This window comes from Homalodisca vitripennis, chromosome 4, assembly GCF_021130785.1.
Source record: "Homalodisca vitripennis isolate AUS2020 chromosome 4, UT_GWSS_2.1, whole genome shotgun sequence".
NCBI classification, from domain to species: Eukaryota; Metazoa; Arthropoda; class Insecta; order Hemiptera; family Cicadellidae; genus Homalodisca; species Homalodisca vitripennis.
This window is the reverse complement of record NC_060210.1, coordinates 174,984,129-175,006,300: the sequence shown is the minus strand read 5'-3', so window position 1 is coordinate 175,006,300 and position 22,172 is coordinate 174,984,129. Positions and strand designations below refer to the sequence as shown.

The following is a 22,172-nucleotide window of genomic DNA, read 5'->3' as shown; positions in this document are numbered from 1 at the left end:
ACTTGTGATTAACCTCTTACTAAAATATATGCTTTCTACTTGAAATGAATCTCCTGCACTGCTGTGCTTCCTACTACTTGTAATGAAACTCCTACCAGCTATTCTTCCTACTTATGATTAAACTCCAAAATTGATGTACTTTTTACTTGTGATTATCCTCCAACACTACTGTGCTTCCTACTTGCATGTTTGAAATTTAGCCTACTATCTAAAGTGATGTCACATGTATATATTAAAAGAATAATATTATTTGATTCATTATGATGTCCAATATCATACTTAAAACTAGTTCACATGGGATTTAATTTAACACGTAGTTACAGGTTTCATAAAGTCTTATATAAAAAACCTTATTGTAGAGTGATCCAAAAGATCCCAAACAAGAATCTTTGTCATGACATGAATTGACTTAACAGTTCAGGAACCAGCACCAATTTGCGTTGTAAAAGACAAACTCACAACCAGGTTTTTCTTGAAATCGAATAAGAAATTTCATCTATTCTACGAAAGAAATCGATTGTCAGCCATGCTAGTTTTGGTGAAAGTTAAAATGGAATGGTACCTATCAAAAGAATTAAAAAATAAAACAATAATTTTTCCTGAGATTGTATTTTTCTAAGCCTGACAAACTTGAAACCAACTTTCAATTATTTAAAGAAATGTTAACCCTTTGGCTGCCATGCTATATTTGTATTTTATGTTTAAAGTCTGTCAGACAGTTTAAGTTACCTGTATCTGAAGACTGCCAAGCCAAACTACCATATGCCTACCTGTACTGCCAGGCTTAAAATGAGCATTTTGCATAGGTAAACCAAAAACGATAATAACTTTCTTTTTTAACTAGCTATCATGATTTTTGTTTTGTTTTGAACGTAATGAAATTTACTATAACTTATATAACTTTTAAAACCACTTCAAATTAATTAAACTATTTAAATAAATAAATAAATTAATTAATTAAATTTAAAAAAAGTTTTTTTTTGTATTGCAAAACACCTTATAAATACTATAATGGGAGAAAATAAATGTTTGTTTTATGTTTACAATGTCATTGAGAGTCAATGTTCAAAAAATTACAAAAAAATATTGGAGAATAAAGTTATAATGATTATAACACTGAATCACCGCGGCAACGCAAATTTTTTCATATTTTCATAATTTTATCAATGTGGTTCCAAATACTTGCTTGAATTGGTAAACATTACTAGTCTTACACTAAATTCTCTTTTTGATGTTGTTATTGGAAGAAAATTAAACTAATAAATAGGTTTTATAGTTACAAAGAGCCTTTAAAGTTAGAAAATAAATTATAATATTATACTTACAAATGAAGTTGGATACAGAAGATTGAAGAGAAACAATGGCAATAAAAATTGCTTTTTCCGAGTAAAAACACTATGAACTATGAAACTACAAATTATTTTACATGATATTAGGTTGATATTGTTAATATGATATTGTTGTCAACGGCATCGGCAGCCGGCAGGTTCGCGACAGACCAACAGCCACACAATTACGTCGTTCTTCTACATGGCGTACTATATAAAGTAAGATTTTCGTAATAACTGATATTTTATGAAATAAAAACACTCTAGCTATTATTTTTATGTTATAAGATTGGTGGTTAAATAGCTGCGCTATAAGCCAAAAGGAAGAGGCCGAAAATATCGGCCGCTGGCAGTTTTCAACTAGTCTTAACCGGCCGCTGGCAGCCAAAGGGTTAACCAGCATCAGCTAACCAAATACTGACATACTGACCTACACCAAAGTAAGTGTGAATAATGATTTTGTTTAAATAGAATAAGTACATCTATTGATTTAAAAAAAAAAAAAAACAGGTTTTGTGCTTATACAATGCGAATTGATTGTCAGCTCCAAGTCTATTACATTAGAAGTCCATAATTTAAAAAAATACACATAACTTTATTTGTAATTTATAATAAAAATACCTAGTTCCTGAGATATTTTGGCAATATTTTAAAATGGAAAAAAACTCTAAATGTACTATAATCTAATGATGAACCATGGCAGTAAATAAGACAGATTTTGTGACCTTTCAATTTAGGTGCTTTTGTTCTGCTAATCTATACAGAACATTTTTTTTGATAATAACATCATTTCAGACTATTGTCCTACAGTTGTTGCAGTATTATTAATATATTTTGATTATTACGGTAGTTTTAAAGTGATTGAACCTATTACGATGGACTACAGAGAAATCATATCCATACAAGAATCTATGATGACAAATAGTTACAAATAGATTCTGACAACTATAACATTGACGACAACGGTGAAGTTTTGGAGTATGATGGAGATTATTTTGATATCGAGGACATTTTTGAGGACAGTGGGAATGAAATTGATTGAGAAACTCCAGAGGATTTTTTTAGCAGACCTACTCAATACGCCTTTAATGCAACAACAAAATAAGTAATAATTATGTTCAACTTAAACATAATTTACTGACAGATGGTATATGAACAAATTGCACTGGGACTTTTCATTGGAAACCTACGAGTATTATACACAATGTACAAAAATTGTCCTGTCTGAGTTTCCCAAACTCAAAAATGGGTGGGGACAAAAATTCCTGATGACATTTATTGCTTCTTAGCTACCAGCTTTTTGATGTATAAAGAATACAATAAATTACGACTGATCGAGAGATCCACTTACCGAGATTTTCTTCCGTCAAGATAAATATTTATTATTATTGCAACGCTTGATTTACTTTGATGATTATATAAATACTAATTCTCTAGAGATAAGCAATATAATATTTGGACTGTGCTAGGAACATTATGGAGAAAATACTATTCATTTGGTTATACCGAAATCTGGTTTTAGATGAAAGCATCAGGCTTCATGAAAGAGAATACTCTCCTTTAGCAAGTATATACCTTGGAAATTAAAATGGTTTGGTGTAAATGAGGGAGAATCAAGTGAAAATCATAACAATAAGGTATACACAGTAATATACCAATTATTTTCCACAAACAATTATTTATGAAATTTAATGTTGGTGTAAAAAAAGGATATTTTTTGAGTAAATCAATAATGAAAATTAATAGAATCCTGATTTTAAACATAGATTAAAATGTCCCTCACCTATAACAAGATTTATAAAACACTTTTTTAAAGAAGAATACGTTATAATTTGTACCTTTGGTAATTTCTTTGACGATAAAATGGCAAAGTTGTGAGGCAGATTCAAAGTGTTTAACATAACAATCAGTCTGTGATTGTCTGATTGTGGTAGATCTACTGGCAGCACGTCTATCACATGTAAAAAGTTTTCTTTATCTGGTAGTGGGTAGCATTCACAAAGGCAGTCAGCCCACTGAAATAAAACCATAATAAATGTATAAATATAAAAATCAGACTAAAAATTTAAAATAAAATTAAAGAGTAAAAATTAATCTTCGTTAGATCTAACCATATTTTTAACTAAACAAATCTTAAAGCGTAAGGATACTGAAAGCTACAACCACTCTTCACAAAACGAATGTCACAACTGGCATTGGTGCTCATAGTCACTGAACTTTAAACCAAAGATAAGAGCTACACTACTCCTATGTCCAGAATGACCTTTGTACTTACACGATATAAATCAGTTTGCTTTGATATCTTTAAATGTTTTAAGCATACCTTATTCCTACTTTCATTCCAAAAATTTGAGAATTGTTTCAAGTGATTTGAATTGTATTTTTGTATTAATTTTGACAAGTCGTTGTTTTGTATTTGAATTAAGACTTTATTTTTGCCAAGAAGTAAATGGGGGCCATTTTGAGCATTTACTTTGAGCTTAAAAAAGGTTGAGGTAAGATTTCAACGGTAAGTTTAATTATTTTAAGTTGAATTTAGCACTACTTAGTATTAAGAATAAGTCTGAACAGATGAGTTAAGAAAAATAGTGTTTTTTTAGCGTAACTTTTCAATAAAACTTTGACAACCATTGTTTCGTACTGGATTGAGATAGAGACCTCTAGTCTGTGGCATTGTTCTTCTTTTATAAAGACCTTTAAAATGAAGTGTCATTTGATGGGGGTTTGCATTTAAACATTTTGACTTGACCCCCAACCCCTCATTTTGGGTTGAGGGGCTAAGTTCTCATGTAGCGCAAAAATCATCATTTGTCATTATATAATTACTCCCCAAAGGATATTGGTTTGTTTAATTCCGTTCAAAAGTTAGAAGGGTGGGGTGGGACTTTTGGGACACCCGGTATGTATATATATACACGCACACACACACACACACACGTGCACGCGCAAGTTAGATATGGATATGGGGTTCCTAGCTCACTCCTAGAGGCAAACCATAATTCAACGTAAAATCCTGTTCAGTGTACCATAAATGAATCTAAGAAATCAAACAGTAAATCACGAATGGAAAATAACCGAATATACAAATGAACCGGTATAGCTGTTTTAATGAAAAATCTTCGAAATTTGTTGAAAGATCTTTATTCTACAAAGTTAATTGTAACACATTCCTTATCTTTAATAGTCTTCTTTCCAGTAACAATCAAGTGTAATTTATCATTTTTATTAAATTCTTTAATCTTTTTTATCTAAAAGGCTTACAAATGTCTTAGGTAAGTGTACTTTACAATTGTAAGCCCAAATTTATCTTTAATTTTCTCCAGATTCATAATTTTATATTTCTTTTTGTCTTCTAAATCAGTTAATTTCTTATATTCTTTGAATTTAAATCACCAACCTCATTCAACTCTTGTAACAACAAAATCTTTTTTTCTCTTACAAAATCTATTCCATTTGAGAGTAACACTTATAGTTGGAAAATTTTATTCAATAATTACATTTAAGAAAAGAATGGCTCCCAATCCAAAAAGACATGCCAGATTTCCTACATAAAAATAGCTGGAGTGGTATAGCTAGCACATGATTCATGAAATGAGTTATTTAAAGGTTCATCATAATAATTTGATTGTAAACAAATCACTTAAAAATAATTAAGTATTGAGAAATTTTAGTGTTCACATTATTAAACAGTATTTATTATTATGAAACAGTATCCCATTATTAATATAAAAGTAATTAAGTAAAAATTTCAGATTAGAAATTATCTAAGAGTAATTGCCACTGCTATATTATTATTGATGGAATATTCAACATATGAACTAATCTTCTCAATTGCTCTTCTGATAGTTATTTGCATGATTTGTGGAGTTTTACTAAATTAACTAATTATATTAATCTACCTTCTTTTCACAACTCCGTTTATACTTCTTGGTTCCAACTTTCACAAACTTGTCATCTCCAACTTCTTCAACAGTAACCTCACTGTTGTCAATACATGGGGTAAAATTATCATTTTGTATGGCAGGATCATTTATACCAACTGGTAGAAGATTGTAGTCATCAAGTTCGCCTTCCTGATGCAGTAACTTGCAAGCTTCTAGCGCAGCTGAACGCTTAGCATTTTCTTGATTTGATTGCCAAGTACCCTTAAAAATACACAGAGTATTTAAAACTAATGAGTTCTTTCTATTGGACATGTTAATAATGCTGTAGCATTGTAAATTAATGTTTTAAAAATTTGTGGAAAACAGCAACTTTACTGCTAGCAAGAACAATAAAATGCTCAGTATTAATAAAATAACTAAAAAAATGCTGTGTTATGCATACTAATAAAACAAAAAACATCCAAAAGTATCAGGCCAGCAAGTATTGAAAAGGTAATTCAGGCATATATAAAGAGGCAGTATCCAAATGTCAAAAAAGAATCCAGAAATTCATTGAGATGCACAAGCACAGTATAGAACAATCAAATCTGGAAAAAGAAACAAAAATTTTTCCATGACCCTCTTATAGATTATTGATATGATATTAGTGGAATTAGTAATAAATGTTCACTTTATTAGGAAAATGTATTAAAGCTCTAGGATTTGCTGCAGCAATGGTAAAGTGCTATTTTTCACTCAGAAGGCTTGCAATCAGTAACAAGTTCTAATACACTAATCTACGATATGACTGTGCATTGCCGATATTAACTTTAGTTGAAAACTCTCCATACTCTCATCTGAAGAAACCTTTACTAATGGCAATTATCAGTAGTGACTCCTAATAGTCTTTATAATGTTTATTTAGGCCAATGTGTTGGTTGTCTATAAACAGTCTTGATCTACACTTAAAATTTCAAATGAAGATTATAAAACAAAAACTTACCTCAACTAAACCTCGAACTTTACTTTCCATTGGGAGCTGTAAACAGCATCTACGCCTTGGCCCTTGTTCTTCAAGCCACCACCAAGGTATTATTTTTGTGAACTTGTCAGTTTTGAGAGAAGCAAAGTACCTGATAACAAAAAATATAATTACTGAACTCTAACAGACAAGTTGAGGACCAGAACCTGAAGTGGTAAAACAGTGCAACAGAATCAGCCACGGTTTTCATATGGATATATGAAAATAGTGACTTTTAGTGAAAGTAAACTCGGCCTACAACATATTTAACAATATTATACAAATTTAAATCTCTCTTGCCCGTTCACAAACTCCAGAACCAAACGCAATAAAATTAGGCAATGTTGGGTTGGAGAGTGCTCAAGATTGAAGAATGCTTACATACAAGCCCTTGACCAGGAAATTCTCTATGGACGGACAGAAGATAAAGCAGAAACAAAGATAAGGAAAAAGGAATACAACTTAAAATTGAATACCCTACGGAAACAGCAAACAGCCATGTACATCAACAGAGCAGACAACAAATCTAAGGCACTCTGGCATGTGATTAATAGGGAGAGGAAAAACTTAGCCACCTCAGAGAAACACTCGCTACGAGTAAATGGATAAATCATGGAAGACCCAGTGGAAATAGCAAATCATTAAAATTATTTCTTCTCAACAATAGCAGAAAAAACACTTCTAGACAATAATATCAATCCCAGAACTACACACCAAAACAATCCACCCATAGCTCCAACAACCAATGTTGAAGCCAAAAACATCATCTGGTGTCGATGAAATAAGTGCTATGGTCACAAAGACGTGTAGAGAAGAACTGGCCTCTCCGCTGATGGCTCTAATAAATAAATCTGTACAACAAGGAATTTTCCCAGAACAACTCAAACTCTCTAAAGTGTATCCCAAGTATAAAAAAGGCCCGAAAAATGAAATAAACAGCTATCGACCGATCTCGCTCATCTTAACTTTCTTTAAAGTCATGGAGAAAATTGTTCTGGAACAGCTCACGAACTATCTAGACCAGAACAATGTGCTGACCAACCAGCAGCACGGATTCCTGAAAGGCAAATCGACTGCAACCGCGCTGATACAACTAGTCGAATACATCATAGACAAACTAGAGGAAGGCTGCATCGTTAACATCCTTTTTCTGGATTTTAGCAAGGCCTTGTCTCAGCCACAACTGCCTACTACAAAAGCTACAAACAATAGGCATAGTAGGGAAATCAGCAGAATGGTTTCAGAACTACCTAATAAATAGGAAACAGCAAGTGGAACTACAATATACATCTAACAATATCACAGAAATATCAATCTGAACTCATCAGTATACAAAGAGGAGTTCCCCAAGACTCTGTTTTGGGCCCAATGCTGTTTCTCTTACTAACAAATGATCTCCCTGCCCACCTGCAAGACAGCTGCCAGACTGTTATGTTCGCGGACGACACTGTCGTAACTCTTGCATGAAAAGATAAGGAACAATTCTTATCTAGCACTGAAGAGGCTTTCACTGCGACCAACGAGTACCGTTCTTCCAACCACCTGGTCCTGAACAAATCTAAAACGGTACAGTTGGGCTTCACTACTAAGAGCATGGAAGCAAACATTATGGCACTGCCTGGTCTGGAATCCAGGAAAAATACTAAACACCTTGGTATCTTAATCGATTCCAACCTAAATTGGAAACCCCACATCGATAAATTGTGCAAGAAATTGAGCTCTGGGATATATGTTATTCGCAGACTAAGTCAAGTAAGCAACTCAGAAACAGCAAGAACAGCTTACCTTGCTCTACTGGAATCTCATCTGAGATACGGCATAGCTACATGGAGGGGAACTGCCTCTTCTAACCTAGAAAAGGTCCTCATCCGACAAAAAAAAGCGATCAGACACCTAACAGGACTTGGCTACCGGGACAGCTGCAGAACGGCCTTTGTCGAGCTAAAAATTCTTACCGTTGTGGCAATCTACATACAAGAAGTCATCTTCTACATAATCTCAACTTCGCAGCTCAGAAATCAAGATGTCCACAAGTACGAAACAAGGAGCTCTACAGACTTTGTCCTGCCACCACATTACTTGACACTCTACAGCAAGAAACCCACTTACGCCGGAGCCAAGTTCTTCAACCTATTGTCAGATGATATGAAGAACCACAACCCCCAACAGCTGAAGCAGCATCTAAAGGACTGGCTGCTGAAAAGACCTTTCCATAGAAGAATATTTAAGATGGGAGGACTTCCCAGACTATACCTGACTTTGTTCCATAGCCCACGGACGATACTATACTACTTTATCATTTCTCTGTAACAATTGTGGCGCCATGCTGATCTCCAAGATTATGCAAATAAAGATATTGTCTATTGTCTATTGAATAAATCACTTCATTGGAAAAAAGTACCTTATTTTTAAATAAAAATTTCTTTGTAAATTAATGCTTACCATGAAAATATATTCAAGAGCTATTCAATATAGGTAAATAATTAAGTTGCAAACGTTTTCCCTTTATATACCAGGCAGTATACTTACAATAATTAAGAGTTCTGTAATGTCCAAATTAAAATGTTGGGTTCCCATTGAAACGTCGTCTCTGCTTTTTGGAATGAGCTTTAATACAAATCTCATATTATGTTACTTAGTATAATATAATTTTGTTACTTAGTATAATATAATTTACTTAGTATAACATAAATTTTGTTAAACAATATTAATATCATCAGCCTATGTGATTGGTGTGAAAATTCCTGTAAGTGATTAAATCTAGTTTGAATAGTAATAGGCAAAAAGTGCTTTCCTGAAAATTACTGATAATACAAATAGATTTTCAATTACAATTATCTTGTTCTGTGCATCAGTCTGCCGAAAGCATTATCAGTGCAGGAACCTTTGCATACAATCATATACGGAACAAGATGTACCCATTTTTCCAGATCTTTCCAGTAAAATAGGTAAATTTCTTGATTCAGTAAGCAATTCTAGTAAGTCCAGAATGTCTAAGATGTGAATATGTATAAAGCTCCTCAGCTTTAGTAGCTGCACCAAACTCTTGACATAGAACCAGCTACTTAATTTTGCTTTCCTGACTCGGAAATAATAAAAAAGCTGTAACAGGAAAGTCCCAGTCACCAACAAAGTATTTTATTTTATTTTTAACTTTGGTTGTCTAGTGTTAACCCTTTCCGCTCGGATGGGCAGCAGTGCTGACCAAATATGGCTTCTCGTAGGCTCGTATTAATTTAGCGCGTACTGTCCACTCAGATCGGATGGGCAGCGGTGCTGTCCACTATGGCGCATGCGTGCACACAACAGCCATGTCATTGTTGCGTCCCCACCAGCTCGGATTTATTTTCGCCGCGTCATTGATACTGTGCCTTTTAAAAAGTTAAATGGATTTAAAGGTCCAAAGGTAAATAATAATGTAGTCGAAAAGTATTACAATGGAAATGTTATATTTCTATAAACTAACATGAGTTACAATGAGTATTAATAATGTGACAGTAAATAATTATAACATGATAAAAAATAAAATTGAACTGCTTATTATTGTTCCGAATACAAATTTTACTGCAGGCTAGTTGTCATCTTGTTGTTGAAATATCTGAGAAGAATGGTACTTTTCAAAACAAACACCGATGTGAAGACCGGGCTCATTTTCACAAGTTTTGTAATAAAACTTTACTCTTTTCCTGGTGCCGCCTTGTGCTCTGCTGCTACACACGACGCAATTCTTCACTTTTCTACCTTCAAGAGGATATGGTAGATGAAGTTTCCCATTTAGTCGGGAAATGTCTTGCAATTGGGATGGTCTTCCTTTTTTATTTTTGTTTTTATTTTACATCGCCAACAAGCTCTAATACCAGTAATTAATAATAATACCAGTAAAACCAGGTATTAATACTGATATATTTACACTTTTATTTACGGTTATATTTACACTGATATCTACAAAACTTCATTTACACTAATATTTAATAAAATTGCACAATACTAAGAATAATAAACAATCCGTTCTAATAATGCGTGTAGGTTAACTCACTAGTGACAATGTGGTTAAAAGCGCGCTAAAACGAAAGCCTAGAATGCAATATTGACCAGATGATCAATTTCCAAGCTTTGTAATGAAACAGCTGATTGATCTTAATGCGTTGTATTATAAAAAAATACGTCATAATAAAAAAAAAGAGTTTATATCTTGTGGTCAACGCTGCTGTCCATCCGAGCGCTAGTAGGATTATTCAACGGATAGCACAGCTGACCATCCGATCTCTGAGGACGGCGACTCTAAAAAGAAATGCGCGCGCTAGAGGAAATGGCGGTGGCCAACACTGCTGCCCATCCGATCTCTGTGGACATTCTAACATTACCGAGCGGTAAGGGTTAATCAAACATAAAAGGTACTGATGTTTGATAAGTCAATAACCTAAAATGCCGACCAATTACATAGTGTCACCATTTCCTAAAGGTCTTAACAATTTCAAAACTTCTATTATTTACAGAAGACTCTCTAATTTCACACGAAGAAAATATTTGGGAGAAGACTGCAACATTGGGTGTCCTGATTGTGAAAGAGTAGCAGCTATTGTGAGTTCCAAGACATCTGTCTTAAAAATAAAAAGACTGCCTTAATCAAAGCAGCTATAGCTGACAAAGTAATTTATCTTTTGAACTGTTAATATTCCTACTGACCATCTACTTGATTATAGTTTAAGTGTCATGTTTTTATTTTTTACCACATATTTACCCATTGGTACCATTGACATGTATTTCCCGTCATCATTTAGCGTCGCGTAATTACTGATAACGGGCATTGCCCGTCACGCTGTTCATAATTATCGAGTAAAAAAATATTCCCGATAAGAAACTTTTGTTGGAATATAATTAAAAAAAACCAAATAAAATACAAATAAAAAAACAGTCATGAATGACTTACGGGTAAATACAAAACTTCTAAGGAACATATAGTACCTTGATTAAAGGCGGGAATCATCAAGTTTCCAAATAAACAACAAATTAGTCACATACACGTGCATACATACGCACACATCCCTATGCATAAATTGTATCATTTTTATAACTAAAAAAAGGCAACTATTGATAGATTCAAAATATGTGCTCTCCAGAACATCATGAGTAAAAGAGAGTAACCATGTCTTGATTTTATTATTTGTGTTGATGCAAGATAGATTGGTCTTGATTTCCATTGGTATTGTATTAAAAATGTTTTCCCTAAAAATAAGAACATCTTTTGAAATAAAGTATTATAGGATTTAGGTGGTCTAATTTTTCCTTAGTTCAACTGTTGATTGTCTATAATGTTTATTACAATAAATTATGACTCCAACATTACCACTCATCCTAAAGAATATATCCAAAACTTTCAAAGGTGTCGTAGAGGCAGAATTTCGAGTAATACAAATAATGGATAGGAGGCAGTGAGTCTGCCATTCCCACTTATAATTCTTACCAAAGCTTTTTCAATATTAATAATAGGCTTCAAATTAGTAACATAACAGTCTCTTGTAATAGAAATTCCATACTACAGTTTAGAATAAATAAGAAAAAAAGATACTTGAGAATTGCTTATTGGACAACATTCTTTAAGAGTGTAAAATGTGTGAAAGAGTAAATATAGCTGATTTTTAAGTGTTTGTAAATGATATTTCCAAGATATTTGATCATAGAGTTTAACAACTAAATAATTAATTATGATACTTGTTTCAATTATACTGCAATATTACAAGTGGCTGGCAATCAACTTTATGATAACGTATCAAAATTTCAAGACCAAAAGAATTGGATAATGAGAAATTTAGAAAGGTCTTATTGGCATTGAGAGATCATTTGTTTTTTTTTGTAAACCATAAAGATGGATAATTCAAGTCATGGAGATTTAAATAAAACCCATCAATGGATATCACATGATAAAAGAAAGCAGAATCATCTGCAAAAGCTGTAATCATACCTTTAAAAGGACCGGAAAATAAATCATTAATATAAATTAGAAATAAAATTTTAATAAATAAAATAAAACTGAGCCTTGAGGCACACCACATGTTATAGTATGCAATGAACTGGTTGACTGACCTATTTTTACAAACTGTTGTCAATTTTAAGGCATGATACAAACCACTCCAATAGAACACCACAGATTCCAGCTTCATGTAGTTTATTAAATTGACAGTACCGAAAGCTTTTTTAATATCCAGGAAGAGACCAGAAATTTTAATGGACTTGTTATTATTTAAGTTGTTGTAAATATTAGACATAAATGTATGTAAAGCAATTGTTTAAATTTAAAAAATCAATAATCTTAACGGCTTCTTCTAATAATTTTGAAAATATAGATAGTAATGAAATTAATCTGTAATTTTCAACTGAAAAAATGTATCTTGTTTTGAAAATGGGAACAAGTTTTGCAATTTTTAATATATCAGGGAAAACTGAGGATAAGCTTTTATTGAAAATTTAAACCAGAACAGGTGCAATGATATCACTGATTGATTTAATGACCATTGAAGACACATTGTCTTCACATGTTGATTTCCCCATTTTTAAATTACGTATTAGATCCATTAATTCTCAAGTTGAAAATGTAGAGAAAAACTTAAAATAAATAGTAAAGTTTTTTAAAGTATTATCATATGTTCCATTGTAGTCATCATTAAGATTGCCAATTGAAAGTAATATTTTTTTTTGAGATTCAAAAAAAAAAGAACTACTCTGCTATCACGGTTTCATTACACACGAACTCCCCATCTATATTTAATGCAATTTTAGCCTTTTTTCTTGTTTTACCTGTTGCATTATTTATTATTTTCCACATCTTACAAGAATTCTGAGACTTATTATTGAAAAATGTACTATAATACTTTCTTTTAGCTTCATTTATCCATTTATTCAATTTGTTATTAAATGTATTATAATTTTGCTTTAACTCTTTGAGTACCGGAGCATCGCTATTTACGATCCTGCGTTATATGCAAGAAATGCCAGAATCGCTATTTGCGACTTCTGCAGTAACGCTTATATTTTATCTAATTATTTTATCTTAATTGGCTCAATGACTATACATACGCATTCCAAAGGCTTCAACGTAACTTTTGATGAAGGTTTTGATGAATTTTGAGTAGATTCTGATTTTTACGGCGGTTGTAAAGAGAGCGTGTCCTAGTCAAGTTTAGAATTAACAGCAACACGGACGAGCCGTCACATGTTTTGTTTGCGCTGGCATTTATTTCACAAATTATTGTAAATATTGAAAGTTTTTAAGTGTAAATGGGTTTGTAGTGTTAGTATCTTCATATTATTTTGTTTGTTTATGTTGTTCTAGTCTATGTATAAGTAGAACAATGACTTGACCGTGAGTTACGGTGATCGTAAGCAGCTAGTACTTTACTAAATACATTTGTATAGTTTTTATGTTTTTTGTGTTTGTTCAGTGATATTACTAACAATGAGTTGTAATAACATTGCTGACAATGATGACCTAGTATTGCAGGCATTAGATTCAAGTATTAGCAGTGTAGACAAGACATAGAGTGTCAGGTTAGGCTAAAAACATTCTAGTTTTGTAGCGGTTTATATTTTCATATTTATTTTCCAAACTTTAATTATAAGTATAAAAAAAGTTTTTATATGTCTTTTTGTAAAGAATTAAATGGAGTATAAGATAGCATAACTGAAAATGAAAAAAATAAAATATTTCAATAATACTACGTTGTGTCAAAATAAAAAACAAAATGTTTTTGCTCATAAAGTTTTTGTTAATAATTTTTTTATTGGTATAAAAACGTTAAATTACTAATGAATGTATTATATTTATAAAGGAAATATATTTATCTACAAAACAAACAAAAACCCAAGACATTATACCAATAAATAATTTTTTTATGAATTTTTAACCAGACCCTTGCAAAATCAGGCAATCTGGCTCGCATTTCGTGCATACCATGTAGCAAAATGCCGCAGCACTCAAACGGTTAAAGTGCTGTTATTATTAACTTGGTTTTATTAGTTTTCTATAAACTTTTTTTGCTTTAAAGCAAGGCACAGGTTACTGGTAATCCGTGGTTTTAGTTTCTCTCTCCATTTTCTTTTAATGTTCTAGTTTTATGTATTAATAAATTTTGAATACTTAATATAAAATGTCCAAGAAAGTAGATAAGACAACATTTACATCTTTGATCAATAAAATACTGTTTCAATTAATATGTGCTACAAGCTTACCCAACAGATTATAATAAAATTGGGTATATTCTATTTAATTTTGAGATTTTACATTTTCCTCTATAAAAATGAAAAGCACAAAGCTCTATGATTTGTTACTAATGATTCCAAAACTGCTTTATTAAAATACTGTTTGTTTAGATGAAAATATTATCGATACATGTCCCCTTCCACTTACCAGATCATAATTGTGTATCAATATCAATTAGGGATTCTAAACTAGGCAATTCATTGAAACAATACTCATATATTCATCAACGTATTTTTCATTAATATTGATTTTTAATTAATATTCATGTCGCCTATCAATGCTAAATTTTTGTAGATACTATTTTCTAACCAATGCAATAAACTATCCAAGAATACACTTCCCAAACCCTGCCATCTATATAAACACAAAATGTTAATACTTACAGTAGACAGTAGTATACAAGTCAGTAAACAAGAATCAGTCCCATTATGATACACTCCAACTCCTCATAATAAAATAATGTATTATATATAACACAGCAATAGCATTGTACATATAGTATATTAATCTACATTTACAAGTAAAATTTAAAAATTTAAATTTCTTAAGTGGATTATTATACAAAATTTATTGATCATAACAAATATCAATAATTGTATTAGACAATAGTTTAAGACAATATGGTCTTTATAACTATCCAGTTCAAGTCCTATATTGCAATGATTTTAAAACATGCACTTCAATTGAGATATTAACATTTAATACAATTAATTTAGAAATATAATTTAAGGATAGTATAATTTATTGTTACAGTACTTCAAATTGGCCTATCTGATCAGAAAAACAAAACACCATATTTACAAACATAAGGTAACAATGGTCTATGCCATGATTTATACTAAATTCTGAGATAAATATCACTAAACAAAAGAGATTACTGATATCTAAATTATTATAGTCAGTCTTTAAACCAATATGTAATGTGCTTTGCTTAAATTAAGTTTAAATGCAATAATAGGTCATTTAAATTCAAATAGTTCAATTTTCCTTACAAGGAGAAAATATACTCTATGACATAGAATAGAATAGAATATTTATTCACCAAAGAGACATTTCATTACATATGTGTAAGGCAAGTCACAATAATAAGCAACATTGGGATTTATGAGAAGAAGTCTTCTTGAGTCCATTTTTCATATACAAACTCACTAATTGAGTAAAATGCATGTTTAAGAAAAAAATGACTAATCTTGTTCTTAAACTTAACGTAACTTAACTGCCTTACAGTTAGAGGAATTTTATTGAACAACTTGCAGAACATGATCAAATGACTTCTAACACTGTTTAACCTATGAAATGGTACATCAACAAGAGAACTAAACCTAGTATCATAATAATGTATTTTATTTCTGAAGTGAACTTTCTCAGAGTACTTTTTTAAATATAACAAACATTCAATAATGTAGAGGGAAAATAACATATTAATTCTGAGGTCTCTAAATAATTGTCTACAATGTTCAAGTTTAGCAGTTCCTTCTATGACTCTTATAGCTTTTTTGTATTACAAAAAATATGATGGTAAAGCACCACCCTAAACACTTGGACTGTAAATAATGTGGGTCTGAAAAAGCCCAAAGTAAGTAAGCCTGTTGAAGATTGTACTTATCAAATTCACCACTAGGGTGCTTCAGAGCACAAATACTCTGACAAAGTTTCTTTTTGAGGCCAATAATATGTTGATTATAACAAAATGTTGGGTCAAGGTTCAAACCCAAAAATTTTGGAAAATTGTTATTAGATTTTTCATTTGTGCCAAATATAAAAGTTCTTGTTTTTGCTTCATTTAAGACCAATTGATTTGCAGCCAACCAATTTTGAGCTAAATTTTGATTTAATATTGAATTTTTCAATGCTTGGCTGTAACATAAATGCTTGCTGATGATAGTGGTGTCATCAGCATACAAGACAACCTCTGATGGCACATTCTCATCTAGGTCATTAATCATTACAAGGAAGAGCAATGGCCCAAGGACAGAGCCTTGGGGCACTCTACAAGTGTGACGAGGAATAAAGATTGTTAAAAGTGTCATACTGTTTGCGATCATGTAGGTAGGATTAGAAAATTTGCAAAGCTTAGCTTTTTACATGATAGTACTACAACTTGTTTAGAAGTATCTCATGAGAAACACAATTAAAGGCCTTGTTGAGATCACAGAAAGTGACCACATGTCTATTTTTGCAAGACATTTATTTTACTATTTCTAGTAAGTCTTTTTTGTTAATTAAAAGAAAAATCTATTAAATTGTCAGGAATAGTTTTGTTGTATAATAAGGTAAAGTAACTATATGTACAGACATATGATGGTTCATCAGGGGTCCTTTCGACATTTTTACCAACATTAATAAAAAAATCAGTTGAAATCATTTGGATTTAGTTTGCTTTCATTCACATCTGCATTTTTTATTTGGTTTGTTTTTATTTACAACTTTCCATAACTCTTTAGTCTGATTTTAACAATTACTTATATGTTCAATATTACGAGGCTAGTTTTCTTGCCTCGTTTATTTTTAATTTGTAGTAGGTTTTCTGTTTACAGTACATATCTTTTAAGGTGTTAGAGGTAGGAGGCTCTCTTTTAGCTCATACAAAAAAGGTAGCCTATTTAAAATTCAGGTGTGTACCAATTAAATTCACTTTTATATGATTACAGATATTAGATCTAAGGTTTACTTTCACATGCTTTGAGAAATAGGCATTGAAATTAAATTGAAAAATATTTACAAACTCTTCAAAACAAGCTTCAGCATCCTCTAAATGGAAAACTTTGTCCCAGTTTTGCTTGGAAAGAAGAAACTTAAAACTTTGCATATTAATATTATTGATAATGTACAACTGTCTTGAACAGGCTCTAAAACTGTTATGAATATGCTGGTCAGGTTTATTTACATAATCTAAATTAAAACTAACATATGAAATGCTGTTCAAGATGGCCGCTAATATTGAAATTAATGACCCTTGCTCCAAGTTCTCTGCATCCAAAGTAAAGACATTGTGTAAACTACTAGTAATTCAGTCTGGTGGGTTCTCCAATTGTCTTGTTAAATCCATAGGCCAGGAAGAGATTTACAGAGTTCAGCATTCTTGTCAAGATATAAAAATTAAAAATTGAAGTCACCACATAAAATATATCAGTTAATAAAACAACACATATTTTCCATTGTCTTGAAGAAAGAGTCGAATCAACCTTATGGACTTCTATACACAGCCAAAATAACTAGGTTGTGATCTATCAGTTCTATGCAAGTAAGTTCACAGTCAAGTTCTACAGATAAGATATTCAAATCATACGTTTCCTTCACTTTAGTTGGAGAGAGTTTAGTATAAATGGCAACACGCCCGTGAGTTTTATTTTCACAGCAGAAGTAAGATACCAGTTGCAGAGTATTAAATTGAAGCGTATTACTTAATTTAGGATTTTTTGACTTGCCTATCATTGCCAGTTTCATTGTCATGGCATTACTACATGCAAGAATTTTCACTCTTTCTTTGCTACTTTTGTAATCTGGCACTGTCACTTCGTTTTTTGGCACTAGTGTCTTCGCTGGTAACAATTTGTAATTGAAACCAATCCCACAGTTAAATATTTGATCACCTGATAGGCTTTCAATAGCGTATGAAGTTTGTCTCTAAATGATTGAACGGCTTCACAGTTTGCTGATAGCTTCTCCCACAGATATTAAGCTGCTGAATTCCGTATCTTCTCTCCCATCTATATATTCAACCTACATTAGCTGTAAAACAGGTTCACCATCGTTAAGTTCATTTCGAAACTTTAAGGAGTTTTGTTGTAAGATTGGTCCTGATATCAGTACAACTTTATCTCTTTGTTGAGTAAACCACGGGTACAAAACTTCACTTACTTTTTTTGTACTCATAATTTTTTCATAGTTATCTGATTTTCCAAAGCAGTTTCCATGACTCACTGAGAACACAATTTTTAAATATAATTGTGATTCCTCTTTCAATCTCTAACAATTGTTTTTGCCACGTTATAATCTTGCACCACTTTTAATAAAGTTTCACCACTGTCTAATCCAGTCGCGTAGTGAGGATTTTGGCGCCATGGAGCGACTCAGTCCCTGGCGCCCCTTCCCCAAATTTTTTACCTACATGATCAATCAGTGCCGACAGTTCACCTCACTACCGTAACAAACGTTTCTTGGCCATCATTTCATCAGCAATGTAAGGCGTCTTTGACCAAACATCATTTTTTTATAATAACTTACAGTCTACTATTCTTTATAAAGTTTTGTTCCTTGTAAGAGACCTAGTTTACGTGTATAGCAATATGTATTTAAATCTCAATTCAATTCCATAGGGTTTGGAATGAAAGTACAAATTTCAATATATTTAATAATAATAAATATGTATTGAAAACCCTAGTTTAAATCTGAGTACATTATCTAAAACGTGAACATAGCAGTTAAGTAGTTACAAAACCAACTCGCATATTACTATCTTAACTAATCTTCTTTCGTGACTTCATGCTAGCAAACTGTGTTATTGTGTCGTCCAAGTTGATGTGCCTGGCTCTGCTGCGCTCTATAGATATGGTTGCTAAGGCACTCAGACGTTCTTGGGACATGGTGCTGCGAAGATAGTTCTTTATCAGTTTAAGTTTTGAAAATGATCTCTCTGCACTTGCAGTTGTAACAGGTAGTGTCAAAAAAAATCAAACAAGCATTCACAACATCTGGAAAGCTGGAACCAACTTGAGCACGCACTATTAAAGTATCTGCAAGATCCCTTATACTTTTGAGTTTTTTCCACGTGACTTAAAAAACAAGTTTTTAGCCTTACAAGCTGTGGACCTAAGTTAAGGGAGACGTCATCTTGGTAGTTTAATATCAAAATTTTGCTTGATTCTAAGATTTCTTCATCACTTGCTCCAACTAAAAAAGAAGGCTTCAGACATTGGAAACTACTAGTAATGTAACAGCCTCAAAACGCTCTGTCAGCTGTGTTGTGATTATGTCAAGGCTTCGGTTGAACACCTCAACCGGAAAACGTTTCTCATTGTCTTTAATAGGGTCATCAACTTGCACTTCATCAAACATTCTTGTCTTCTTTTTTGTTCTTGAGTCAATGAAATGTGGTACAACTTTCCACTGCAAACAAAGCTTAGTTGCATCTGCTTTAACTGTTTGCCACTCATTCCTAAGTTTGCTAATTTTTGTTTTGAGATTTAAGAGCATTTTTGTTGCGTGTTCCAAGTCTTCTTCGGTACTTTGAAGTTGTTTAGAAATTATGTCCATAGTTTCAAGCAACACACTTTCAATAACTATCAATATTACTGTAGGAAACTGCTCAAAATATTTCAAAAGTGATTTAGCTTGGTTTACTTCTTCTTGGTCTTTACCTTCTAACGTTAGGAAAGTCAGTACTTTCATTATGTCAAAATAACCACATCGAAGAGCGTCGACGGCTTGATTTCTTGAAGTCCACCTTGTTGGACACACTTTCTTTAAGGTTTTTTGTAACATAGCCGACTTAGTCAACAGTGCCCATCTTGATATAGTTTTAAAAAATACATAAAGACTTTGAACATTATCAAAAAAGGTTCTGATTTCAGGAATGTTTGATACTGAATCGTTGATTACCAAGTTAAGGGCATGAGCACAACAGTGAATATACTTAGCTGCAGGATTTTTTTGTTTTATTCTTGCTTGAAGGCCTGAATATATACCACTCATATTAGCGGCTCCATCGTAGCCTTGCCCTCGAACTTTAGATATATCTGAATACTTTTCTATGATATTGAAAACCACATTTGATAAGTATTCTGATTTCTGGCTTTCCACTTCCAAAAAGCCCCCGAACGCTTCTTCTATGACTAGTTGTACTGGCCTGTCGCCTTCATCAGTTTTTATCTTTATATAACGAAACACTGTACTCAGCTGGTCGGTTTTCGCTATATCTTGAGTTGTATCAAAGATAATAGACACATAGGGGCTTTTTTCATTTCTTCCTTGATTTATTTTTTTATCTCTTTGGAAATCAGGTTGATCAGCTCGTTTTGAATCTGAGGACTAAGGTAGTTTAACAATAGACAATAGACAATAGACAATAGACAATATTCTTTATTTGTTGTTTCTTTAAGAAATACAATTGCGTCAATAGTAGATAATAACAAAAACTTAGATTAATATTTCTTGCTTTACAAATATTGATGTGGTATTTATAGAAGATCGAAGAACTCCTTCAATGAATATACAGGTCGTTCCATCAGCCAGTCTCGAAAATGTCTTTTCAGTTCGTTCCCTTTCATGTTCTTGAGATTTGGTGGTAGTGCATTAATGATTTTTGCGTCCAATGTAAGAAGGTTTTTTGCTGAATTGCGATGTGTGGTGTACAGGGAGAATGTAGTCCGTTGCTCGTCTGGTGTGGTATGAGTGAGCATTTTCATTTCTAGGAAGGTCCATCTGGCTGGTGTAGATGACGACTGCATGGATGTATAGTGCTATGACAGTAAGAAGCTGCAGGGATTGAAAGCTTCTCTGCAGCTTTCCCTAGGGCTGAGGCTATAGAGTGCCCTTACAGCTTTTTTCTGGAGTATCAGGATTTTGTTGAGATTGGTTTCAGATGTTTCCTCCCATGAAATTAAGCCATATCTGAGGTGGGACTCCACTACAGCATAGTAATGCTGTCTTTGCCGTCTCCCAAACCTCCTATCCACTTCATTCGCTTTAACCACATAAGTGCCAGATGAAAGTTTTTGGTCAGATCGCGTATGTGATCTGTCCAGGAGAGGTCAGCATTAATTGTTAGGCCAAGCAGTTTTGCCTTTTTTTTCAACTAAAATATTAGGTATTTTTTTTGGAATCTGCTCTTGTCTTCTGCTAAAATTTATCTGGGTGGTTTTGGATTGATTTATGACCAGATCGTTTTGAAGGCAGTAATTGGAGTGATTTTCTGTTGCTAATGAAATATCCAAAATTAGATTTTGTGCTGTGTTATTTGTAAACAAAAGAGTTGTGTCGTCTGCGTACATAATGGTTTCTACAGAATTGTCATTGATAAAACTTGGAAAATCGTTTGTAAAAAAGTATGAACAAAAAGGGGCCTAAAAACTGAGCCTTGAGGCACTCCTCTACTTACTGTGAGTTGTCTTGATCTATACACGCATTTACTCCCATTTACATTTTGTTGAATCTCAACTATTTGCTTGCGTCCTTTCAGGTAGCTAGTCACCCAATCTTTCGCCAAGCCTTCAAAACCTAGGGCTGAAATCTTTTTCAAGATAAGATCATGATCTAGACAATCGAAAGCCTTACTGTAGTCTAATAGGACAGCTGATACGTGTTTGTGGTCTTTCTAATTTATCTATGACATATTCAATTAGATTAGTGACAGCTGTGGTGGTGGATCGTCCTTTGAGATAGCCATGTTGGTTCTTTGTTATTAGATTATATCTGTCCAGATGTTGTAACATTCTTGAGAGTGCTACCTTTTCTATTATTTTTGAGAAAGTTGGTATTAGTGAAATGGGACGGTAATTTTTCGGGTTTAGTGATGGATCCTTTTTTGTGCTTTGGGTATATTTTTGATATTTTTAAGGGGGATGGAAACTGGCCTGAGGAAAACGATTGATTTTATTATGGTAACCAGTGGTGGTGGTGCTAGTTGTTTGGCACAGTGTTTTACTAATTTTGAAGGAAATTTCATCAATTCCACATGATAATTTAGTTTTCAGGGAAGCTAT

At 32.6% G+C, this 22,172-nt stretch overlaps 1 protein-coding gene across 2 annotated transcripts in view; it reads right to left on the bottom strand.

Moving 5' to 3' along the window:
• LOC124360694 (endoribonuclease Dicer-like) overlaps positions 1–22,172 on the bottom strand; it is a 137,054-nt gene that overhangs the window by 75,612 nt on the left and 39,270 nt on the right. For both annotated transcript variants that reach the window (XM_046814522.1, XM_046814523.1), the window contains exons 8-10: positions 6,195–6,324; positions 5,228–5,473; positions 3,167–3,343 (exon numbers count right to left, since the gene is read on the bottom strand). In XM_046814522.1, the coding sequence (XP_046670478.1) occupies positions 3,167–3,343; positions 5,228–5,473; positions 6,195–6,324 (553 nt within the window). The remainder of the gene's footprint in view (positions 1–3,166; positions 3,344–5,227; positions 5,474–6,194; positions 6,325–22,172) is intronic.